The sequence below is a fragment of the Bombus pascuorum genome, chromosome 15 (genome assembly GCF_905332965.1).
Source record: "Bombus pascuorum chromosome 15, iyBomPasc1.1, whole genome shotgun sequence".
Lineage (NCBI taxonomy): Eukaryota > Metazoa > Arthropoda > Insecta > Hymenoptera > Apidae > Bombus > Bombus pascuorum.
Genome location: NC_083502.1, coordinates 3,456,290 through 3,465,940, shown reverse-complemented (window position 1 = coordinate 3,465,940; position 9,651 = coordinate 3,456,290). Strand labels below are relative to the sequence as shown.

General features: G+C 37.1%; 1 protein-coding gene across 1 annotated transcript in view; it reads right to left on the bottom strand.

Moving 5' to 3' along the window:
* Positions 1–9,651, bottom strand: part of LOC132914692 (rho GTPase-activating protein 100F) — a 61,572-nt gene that overhangs the window by 35,367 nt on the left and 16,554 nt on the right. Inside the window, exon 9 of the mRNA XM_060974007.1 lies at positions 5,689–5,932. Within this exon, the coding sequence (XP_060829990.1) occupies positions 5,689–5,907 (219 nt within the window). The 5' untranslated portion in view covers positions 5,908–5,932. The remainder of the gene's footprint in view (positions 1–5,688; positions 5,933–9,651) is intronic.

The following is a 9,651-nucleotide window of genomic DNA, read 5'->3' as shown; positions in this document are numbered from 1 at the left end:
AAATTTCTACCACCATGGAACTTAAAAATACTATTCTTCCCTATTTCTTCATATATCTTTAAATATCTCTGATATAAAGAGAGATAGACGTTTCAATTAAAAGCCAAATTAAAGTTCATAAAAAATTGAAGAGAAAATATAGAATAAAATTTCTTCGTAGGACAAACTGTTTTTGAAAAAATTGAATTAAGAAAAACTGGGCGTATGCCAAACAGCTATCCCTCGAATCTTATCAATGAAAAAATTCTTGCTACATTTTTGATATATCTTTTAGCGTACAACTGATTATTTAATTTAAACCAGATGCACGATATATCGTATAATTATATTACTTGAAATCTTTTTTCTGCATCACGGATTCTTGCATTACAACGCGTTCCAAAAAGAAATTCGGGTCGTGGCTGAATGATTTACTCAAGAAGCAGTCGGATCACATCTAAATTTATAGCAGATCGGTTGTACAACCGATTTTGCAATGGAAATGCAATCTAAATATACGATTTGTCAATGAAGGTTTCAGTTACAGACGAAAATATACATCGCGCTCCATATTCTTATTTCTAAGAGTAAAATCAAATTTTACAAGTCATCGACGTTATTATATTCTTAATAAATCTAGTGACTGGCTTCTCTTAGAAATAGAACATTTCTTTTATGTAATTAGGACATTTTCTCTTAATTTTTTATGTACGAATGAAGAGTAGAATATTTACAGATTTTAATTAACCAGACAAATAAATTTATAAAGAACCAAAAAGTTTTGGATTATAAATATTTACAATAAAAATGCTGCAGATTACAGCATTTTTTTTTTACAGATTACAACAAAATTTCAAATTAGAAAAGTTTTAAAAATGATAAAGTTTCGTATTATAAAAATTTAGAAGTATATAAGAATGATAATAAACATTGTAAACGTTAAGATCGTGATTTCTTTCGAGACACCGGTTATGCCACGGCCATCCTTACGAAATATCCGTATCGCGTGCTCGATCGCACGTAATGCACTCCAACTGCAACGACTACAACGTCGAGTTTTCGCGGAAGCATGCAAAATATTCGAGGCTGTCGACACGCGTGATACGCGGAAGGAACGTAAAGCCGGCTTCCGGAAATCTACACGCCGGCTTATGGAAATACATCAAGCCGGAACTGGCTTTTACAATGTCAGTTATCTACTTCTTGTCATCAAAACCAAATTTGTCCCTAGAATAATCCTAGGGATCCCTAGAAAGTTATAATAAAATTCTAACCAATTCTTGACTTTATTGTGTCATTCTGCTTTCAAATTTCAATAATTGAAAGATCTACCATATTTTACAAGTAAAATTGATTTAATAAAATTTATGCCAAAAACTTTCTGTCAAAATTTTTAAAAATTACCGCGCCAACAAAATAATTTTGTACTTAATATTTCATATCATGAAATTTGATAACTCGAAACTTTTTAATTTCTAGACTTTATTACTTTTTTCTCATCGAAAAAGTAGAATCGAATTTTGACGAAAGTTTTCGACAGAAAATGGCGTCTATACAGGGAGAGAAAGTTTTCCTACGGAGTTTCTGATCGTGGAAGAGCAGAAGCGCCTAAATGACATCGTTTATTATTTTAATGACGTCATTAGTGGAATTTAAATAAACTTGTTCGCGAGCCACTTCGTCCCGTGACAGTTTTATTCGTCGTTGCCACGACATTTGGCTATTCTCGCTACATTCGCACCGCCATTAGTGTCTTATTTTTCCTCTAGCATCCTCCCACAACTATTTTATCGCATTCACACTCAGTCACAGAAGTCCACGTACAACCATCAATCTTTCTCTATCTGATTTATCAAACGAACCTGAAAAAGCATTTTATCACTGAACTGTTTATATAATATTTTATATCGGTAATTACTTAATTTAAAAGCGGTGTTTTCAAATTTTGAATTTTCATAACTAGAAATTTTTTTATTCCAAATTTTTATAATCTAAAATTCTGTAATTGTAAATTTTTGTAATCCAAAAATTTGTTTAACTTTTTCCTCTTAATAACTGTAATATATCGTGTGAAATTAACTGGAAATAATCGCTTCGTTGTAATTTTCCGAGTTTAATGAATATACACATATGCAAACTTTTGGTCCAGGTTGTACAAATGGCGAGGATAAGAAGAGAGAAAAAAAGTGCTGACTTAATATTATGGATTAATAAGTTGATCAGAATATTCGCCAACAATAGAGGAAGCACGGGAAAATTCCGGCGGAAGCGTTGAAATTGAACCCTTTGAGCTTTAGGTTGGCAACAGAGGGGGATCCCCCTTCACACTGTCGCGATGCTTTTGATACCTGCTGAAGGGAGTATCCCCCTTTGTGCCAGTGTAGCACTTTTAACACTCTCTCCCTCTGGGAAGAGCCTCCACACAGCCACTATGAGCACGCCGTTTCACGCTAGCATGGTGAAAAGTTTCCGAGCTCACCATGGAACGTGGCCCCGGAAACATGCTCGATATTCGCTGGATGCCATGGTTCACGCTTAACCCTTGGCATATTTACCAAGATCAGGTCAAACAATATACGTATATAACCCTATAGTGCTTATCTAAAATTGTTTGATATATATTGCACCAGCAATCTTATAATGAATTTTATTCCTGATTTCTAAATTTCTATTTTTGCTAAATAGACATAGAAGAAAATAAAAGATCACTTAAAACCTATTAGAAATTGATCTTGCTGCAATCGGCCAATGAATTAACCAAATTGCCTAACAAAGGATTTCCTATCAGGGTTCTAGAAACCCTTCATTCAATATATTAATATTATAGATCTTTAGCATTTCCTACATCTCTTTTTTAATACATAAGTCACCCTATACGAAGATTAACCAGTAATAAAGCAATAACGAAGATGATGGCTCTAAACTCTAAAAAATAAAATAAACTCCAATGCAAATGAAGCTTCCACAACGTTTATGATAAATTGACCGAAATTCCTCAGGAGAGGAGTATTCGTCGTGGAAACCAGCGAGGAACACAGTTGGCTCTACCCTAATCTAAAACGAGGATAATCATACTTGATAAAACTTAATCAGCAACGCGGTGGGTTTAATAAAGCGTAAACGCAGCAGATAATAAACGTGAAATAATAGATGATGAAATCTGCAGGCTAGATGAAACGTTTCCAGGCCGTGGGCAGACTGTGGGGTTGTTTTCGAGTGGAACAATATAAAAATGACGCGGCGTAGCTGTGCCACGTATTCTGTGCCAGGACGGGCGTCGTCTTTTCTTTTCCGCCCTGTCCACCCCATTGTCTTCGCTTCCCAGTGAACTTGTGCACATGACTCGTTTTCAAAAGACCATCTTCTCCACGTTCGTCATAGACACGTCAGGAAGCGAAGCAAAGTCGAAGGACAGAGACATATTTTCATAGTGAATTATCTTGGAATTATATTGTTCTTTAGACTATTGTAGTTTTGTTAAGTTCGTGCGTTCCATATGGAATTTTGCTTTTATCAAGTTTAAATTTGCCAGGCCAATGTTAACCATGATAGCTTTTAAAGGTAAACCTATAACCGAGTCTAAGCTTTTGACCTATATTTTCACAAATCCTTGAAACGATGTCAATCAAATTTTGATAGAGTGCTCTATTAATAGCACTAAATGAATTGAATACCCGGGCTTTTCCATAAAGCTCGCAGAACAAAAGATCGTATCCAATATGTACAGAAAGTTCGTACGATTCTCTATGAAAAAGATTGATTAAACTTATTTTCTAATCCATTTATCTATTCTATTCATTTATCTACGTGGAACTGGAATTAGTGTGTTGTATGAGTTAAAAATTTGAACAGACACTAGTTCAATAGAGATGGAATATCTTCTAATTTAGAATTAGTGTAAGAATTAATATAAGTACAATTGAAAAATTGATTCCAAATTCTTGGCCAATGGTATATGGCTGTATAAAGCTTGTAAAATGTTCGAATAAGCTGTATTTTCATATGGTATTTAATCACCAAGTACAGTAACGAATTTAGTATGGAAACTTATGAGACACATTGCGTCCCTATATTATGATTTTCAGAGGCATCGGCAGAAACGTGAGGTAAATAATAATCATCGATAGTTGGTGCGATGATTTGGACGAGAAATCAATCGCGGAGTTGCACACGTTTATTTGGTTGGACCCGCATCATCGGGTGGAATAGAAAATAATGGCAAGCTGCCGGATATTTGTGGGCGGGAGCGTGACAAATATATATGATAAAAGCCGAGCTGTTCCGCTCCGTATCTCGATATTGATTTATAACAGGCCGATATTCACCAACGGTATATCGGAACTGTGTTTTCGATTTCCATGTAACGCATTCACCGAAAATTTGATATTTCACTTCGAATATCAATAAGGATATTGAAGCCAAAAATGTACAAGCCTCCGACGTCGTTGTGTCTACGAATAAATTCTACACAAGAAATTGAAAATATTTTGGAATTTTTTTCCTAACGGAAATAGGTTTCTCATTTAGGACTTTTGCTGTTTTAAGTTTTTCCGATTTGGGCTTTTTGTCCTAGATCTTTCACTTTTGGATTTCTCTTATCTTGGATGTGCTCAGCTTGGACTTTTCTATTTCAGATTTTGCCGATTTGTAGTTTTCTTATTATATTTTTATCTCCTATCTGAAATTTCTTACATGGCACTTCCTAAAAGAAAATTTTTCAAAAAAATTTTCAGGAAAAAATGTTTATGGCTAAACTTAAACTAGGATATAAATATCTACATTTCATCACAGTAAAATCCTTAACAGTAGCGCTATTTTATAACAAAATATTCCTAGAATGGTTCTCCACGGTTCAGACTTGGGGAAACATCGTTCAACTTTCTCATTACCTGGCAAACACGCTAAAATTACATCTAAAATGAAACAAGAACCGTTTCCAAGGAAACGGGATGGTCTAATCATCGTATGGATCTAAATAAACATTGACGATGAGGCCACGTGGTGGTAGGATTGTGTAACTGGACCATGCTCGTGGGAGCACGTGACATTAACCCGATTAATCTGATTTCACAGATGCAATCGTGTCCAGGTGGTTCGATGGACGCAGCCAGTGTAAATTGAATCCAGTAATCGAAGACACGCGGAAGTACACCAATCTACCACTCTCTTGCTTGCTCTCCTATTGTGATACTATCACCAGTCTTGAATTCTTATTGTTATTTATATATTCTGTTCTGAATTTTGCCAAATTTGGAGTTTCCAATTTTGAGGCTTTCTATTTAGGATTTTTTCCAATTTGGAAACTTTCAATGTGTACCTTTCCTCCTGCAACTTTCCTGCTCTAAATATACCCAATTAGGACTTTACTATTTTCGACTGTCCACTTTTGGATCTTTCTACATTTTGATTCCCCAGTTTATAATTTCCCCAACTTTAGATTTCCTTAATTTTGGATCTTCTCAATTCACAGATCTCTGTGCATGTTACTAAAATAATACGCAAGCGTAGGCAATTAGGAGGTTCGAGTGGTAATCGACTCAAACGGCTTCACTTCGAAGCTATTAACTCCGAGCTTGATCTCAGCCCCATCAGCCGAGGATGGATCCCTATAGTTCCATGCAAAACGGGTTTCCTTGGCTGAAGTACCAAGGGTGTTGCAGATGCAACGAACATGCAATCCTGAAGGGTTGAACGATGCTTGGTACTCACTTTTCTGCGGCCGCAGCAGAGCATGGCTGCTGCGCTGCAGCTGCGGCGAGCCGTCGACGAGAGTTGAGGCTGATGACAGACGTAGCTGAGTCGTGCGCCCCCTTCCCGCTGCAGCTGCACCACGCGCACCTGCAGCTGCACCTGCTCCCGCTCCCGCTGCCCTTGACCGACACCGACTCGACCACCGTACTTGATGCGCACGTGTTTTCGCCACTGCATGAGTTCGGTGCGTCATGCCCTCTTCCTGAAATTCAATCATCGGTTAGTAAAAAGGTTAATGATTTGAGGAAGATCGGTTGGGGGCTAAGTTTGAACAAGGAAAGTGGGACATAACGGAATTACCTTTCATTAGAGGGAACTTAGGAAGTGGTCATTTGGCAAATCGGTAGGTTTGGAATTTTCAAGTTTCAAAGTTGTCAAATTTTGGGATGTCCAAATTTGGAAATTTTCTGATATAAGAGTTCTCAAGGCTCTAATCTTCCAAATGTCCAATCTATCAATCTTTGGAGTTTTTAGAAACTCTAACATTCTGACACTTTTGACGTTTGGATGCCAAGATCCTGAAATTTCTAAATCTTCAAATTAAATCTTTGAATATTCAAACTGCAGAATTCTCAAATTTCCGAGTCTATACGTTTTAGGTTAGAATCTTCGCGTATTTGAAGCCTCGAGTTTGCAAGTTCTCTGATACTCAAATTGCCCAGTATCCAAGAATTACAATTTTCCATACATTTCTGTAATATGTATTTAATATTTAATTTCTTATAAAAAGTCCCCAATCGTCCTGTTGTTTTTTTCGTTAGCATTTAAACAACACCTTGCAGCTAGGGTCGTGCAACGGCTAAATCAGTTTCTTCGAGAAGCAGGGAGCCTGACCGCAAGAATTAATTAATGAACCACGAAGGCTAAAGGGTGGGTGGGAATTTCGGAATCTTCATGTGCTCTCGGCACGACACACAAGGCTATCAAAAGCAATCACCGTTACGTAACACGTCGTTGCTAAAAGGCTTCCATAGGGTGTTGCCGTACGGCTAATGCACTTTGTTAGCAGAGCAGCCTCGTAGTCGCAAATTTTTGCTGAAGCTAAGGATGCCAGGAGTCGCCACCCATTCCTTACCCCTTGGAAAAGCAGGACAGATCGATCGATACGTACCAGGTGGGGGGAAGAGAAGAACGCACAGGCTGCATACTCTTACTACACATTAAACGTCTCTATAATCTTCACCATACATTCTGGGTATCCTGACACCATGAGCAACCATACACCTTCGCTACTTGAAAACTTTTAACATGACACTGTCAGTTCTATCCTTCTTCATTTATGAAGCTACATGTTTTCAAGAATTATACTATCTTCAATCAACTATACTTTTAACGAACATACTTCTCGCCCATTCATAGTTAATTGTGAGATTAAAGAGTCTTTCGATGGAAAATTATTTTCTTGTGCAAATTGATTATTGATCTAAGCCGTAAGCCACGTTTTATCGATCTGTTGATCTAATCTTAACCCAGGTACGTGTAATCCATTAACAGGCAATATGTTTTATTAGATATACGTATATTCGTTTCTATTTCCAAACTTTGGATTTCTCAAATATATGAAATCTCCAATTTCTAAATTTTGAAACTTTCCTAGTTCCCAGACTGTTTGATCTCTAATTATATTTCCTATAAGCTTTAATCTCTTTGCAATGGAAATTTTCAAGAATAATCCCTATACTAAAACGAGAGAACCCAATAAATAGATAACTGGATAAGTTGAGCAAACAGTATAGTAATAAAGCCACGAAATCGAACGCTGAAACTCATTAGGCTTAGACAGGTTACGAAACCAATTTGAGGATCGTAACACGAAGGTTTCGACGTCTACGACAGCTGATAGGTGACTAGACGGAATCACTAAACTTTTTACTATCACTCCCTTGAATCAGGCACGTTCAAGGTTGCCCTCCTAAAATCCCTATTTTCTGTTCTCGGTTTATCACTAACAACTGTTGTTTATATTGCCTTGGCGAACTTTATTTGCTATTGATATCCTCCACGCGAGTACACTTGATTGGAGAGAAGTTTTCCCTTTCATTCTACTGTGTAGAGTTCTCTTTATCTAGCGATTCTGCTTATCCTTGGGAATTTTCCATGTTAGGATAACGATAAAAATGTTAGAAAGTGGTTAGTGAAGCGAATAAAACAAAAGTAAAGCGAAATTATTAGAAAAAGAATTTTTCTGACGACTGAAATTTTGTGAACTTTCTCAGAATTCTTATCTAGTACAAAATTTTTTATCTGCAGATTCTGAGAATAAAGTTAGGCAGCTAGTATACTTGAGATTACATGAAAAATATTCTTCACCACAAAAGAAATTAATTAACTAATTTTTTTAATGAAAACTATTATTCGATATTATTCTATTAAATATCAAATTTATCCATGTTAAGTAATCCTTAAATAAGAATAAAAGAACCAACGGATAAAATTCCCTAGGTGACTAGGGAGTCAGTTGGAAGTGGAGACTTCTCGTTTGAGCGCTGAACAACGCCATTACACACGCGGAAATCGTGATTCAGCGTTAATTAATGAGCCTTGATTTAATCAGGGCTGCAGCCGCGTTATTAAAAATTCATTTCGACGTGGTTCGAAAGGTGGAAAGCGAACGAGGAAGCGTCGAAGGGCGTCGATAATCGATGGATCCGTGGACAATCTTTATTTTCGGATAGAACAAATGTAGACGAACGAAAGATACCATCAAGAGGAAATGTAGAACGAGGCCATCGTATCGCGTGCCAAATTAAAATCATTCGATCATCTGGGAACCGATGGATGGATCCTAGCCATTAATAAATTAACACGCCCTGGTATCGACTGGCTGCTAGATAAAGTTATTAGGCCACTCTCTGCGTGTCTGATAATCCCCTGGCATATTTCTTCTAATATCACCATCTCATTGGAATCCACTACAAATTACAAAACATTAATCTCAATAAATATTCTAGTAAAGTTCTAGTTGTCACCAGATTAGGTAGCAAACTTAGCTTTCATTATGAACTCATCGCGAACTTTGACCTAACCTTCAAGAAGATTTTTCTCAAAATAGTATCAGAAAACTACTGTTAAAAGGCTATTAGCATAACAAATCAAATATTGAACTAAAATCTCACTAACCTTCGCAATGGATTAATTCTCTAACCTACTCATCATGGAACCTATCCTAACCTGGATAGATTTTCCTTAAAAAATTACCAGAATTTTTCAAACAATTATAAGTCGTCAACTATTGAGAATTGAAGTTTTATTATAAGCAAAGGACCAATCTTAATTTAGTCGACGCGTACCCTAACCTAACCTCTAAGAAGATTCCGCTTGAAAGAGTATCAGAAAGGGATTGGAACGATGTGTAGCAGGCAGAAGGATAGTGTATTTAAATCACTAGGTGAATAAGGGCCGAAACAAAACGCTTCCAGCCCCCTTTATGGTAACCGAATAATCGATCGCACGTGGTTGTGCGCAATCACAGTTGACCTAGGGCCACCGAGAATTATGCCAGGAATCTCATAAGCGACGTCCATCACCGACCGAATGTCTCGGTCTTCAATTCAATTGGTGGTACTATTCATACGACACATTCTGTGTCAAGCTCGCGTTGGCTCATTAAGAATCAATGAAATCCTCAACCGCGTGCGGCTGTCGTGGCATAACCTTGACCTTACCCTTCCTTTCACGGATTCTCCCTAAAAAGAGGGTTAGCTCCTAGTGCATGGGGACAATTTATTGAATAATCTCGTCTGAACCATACCGACTTCGTTCGAGCAATTCGTGACACAATTGCCTTGAATCTTTGAGTGGTTAGGAAACATATGGTAATAAGCAAGAGGAAACAAAATGTTGATAATTGGTGAAAAATTGCGGAAGAAGAGAGTAAAGTTGAAGAGCTAGGGAAAAACATACTTTTGTAGTGGCATTGGT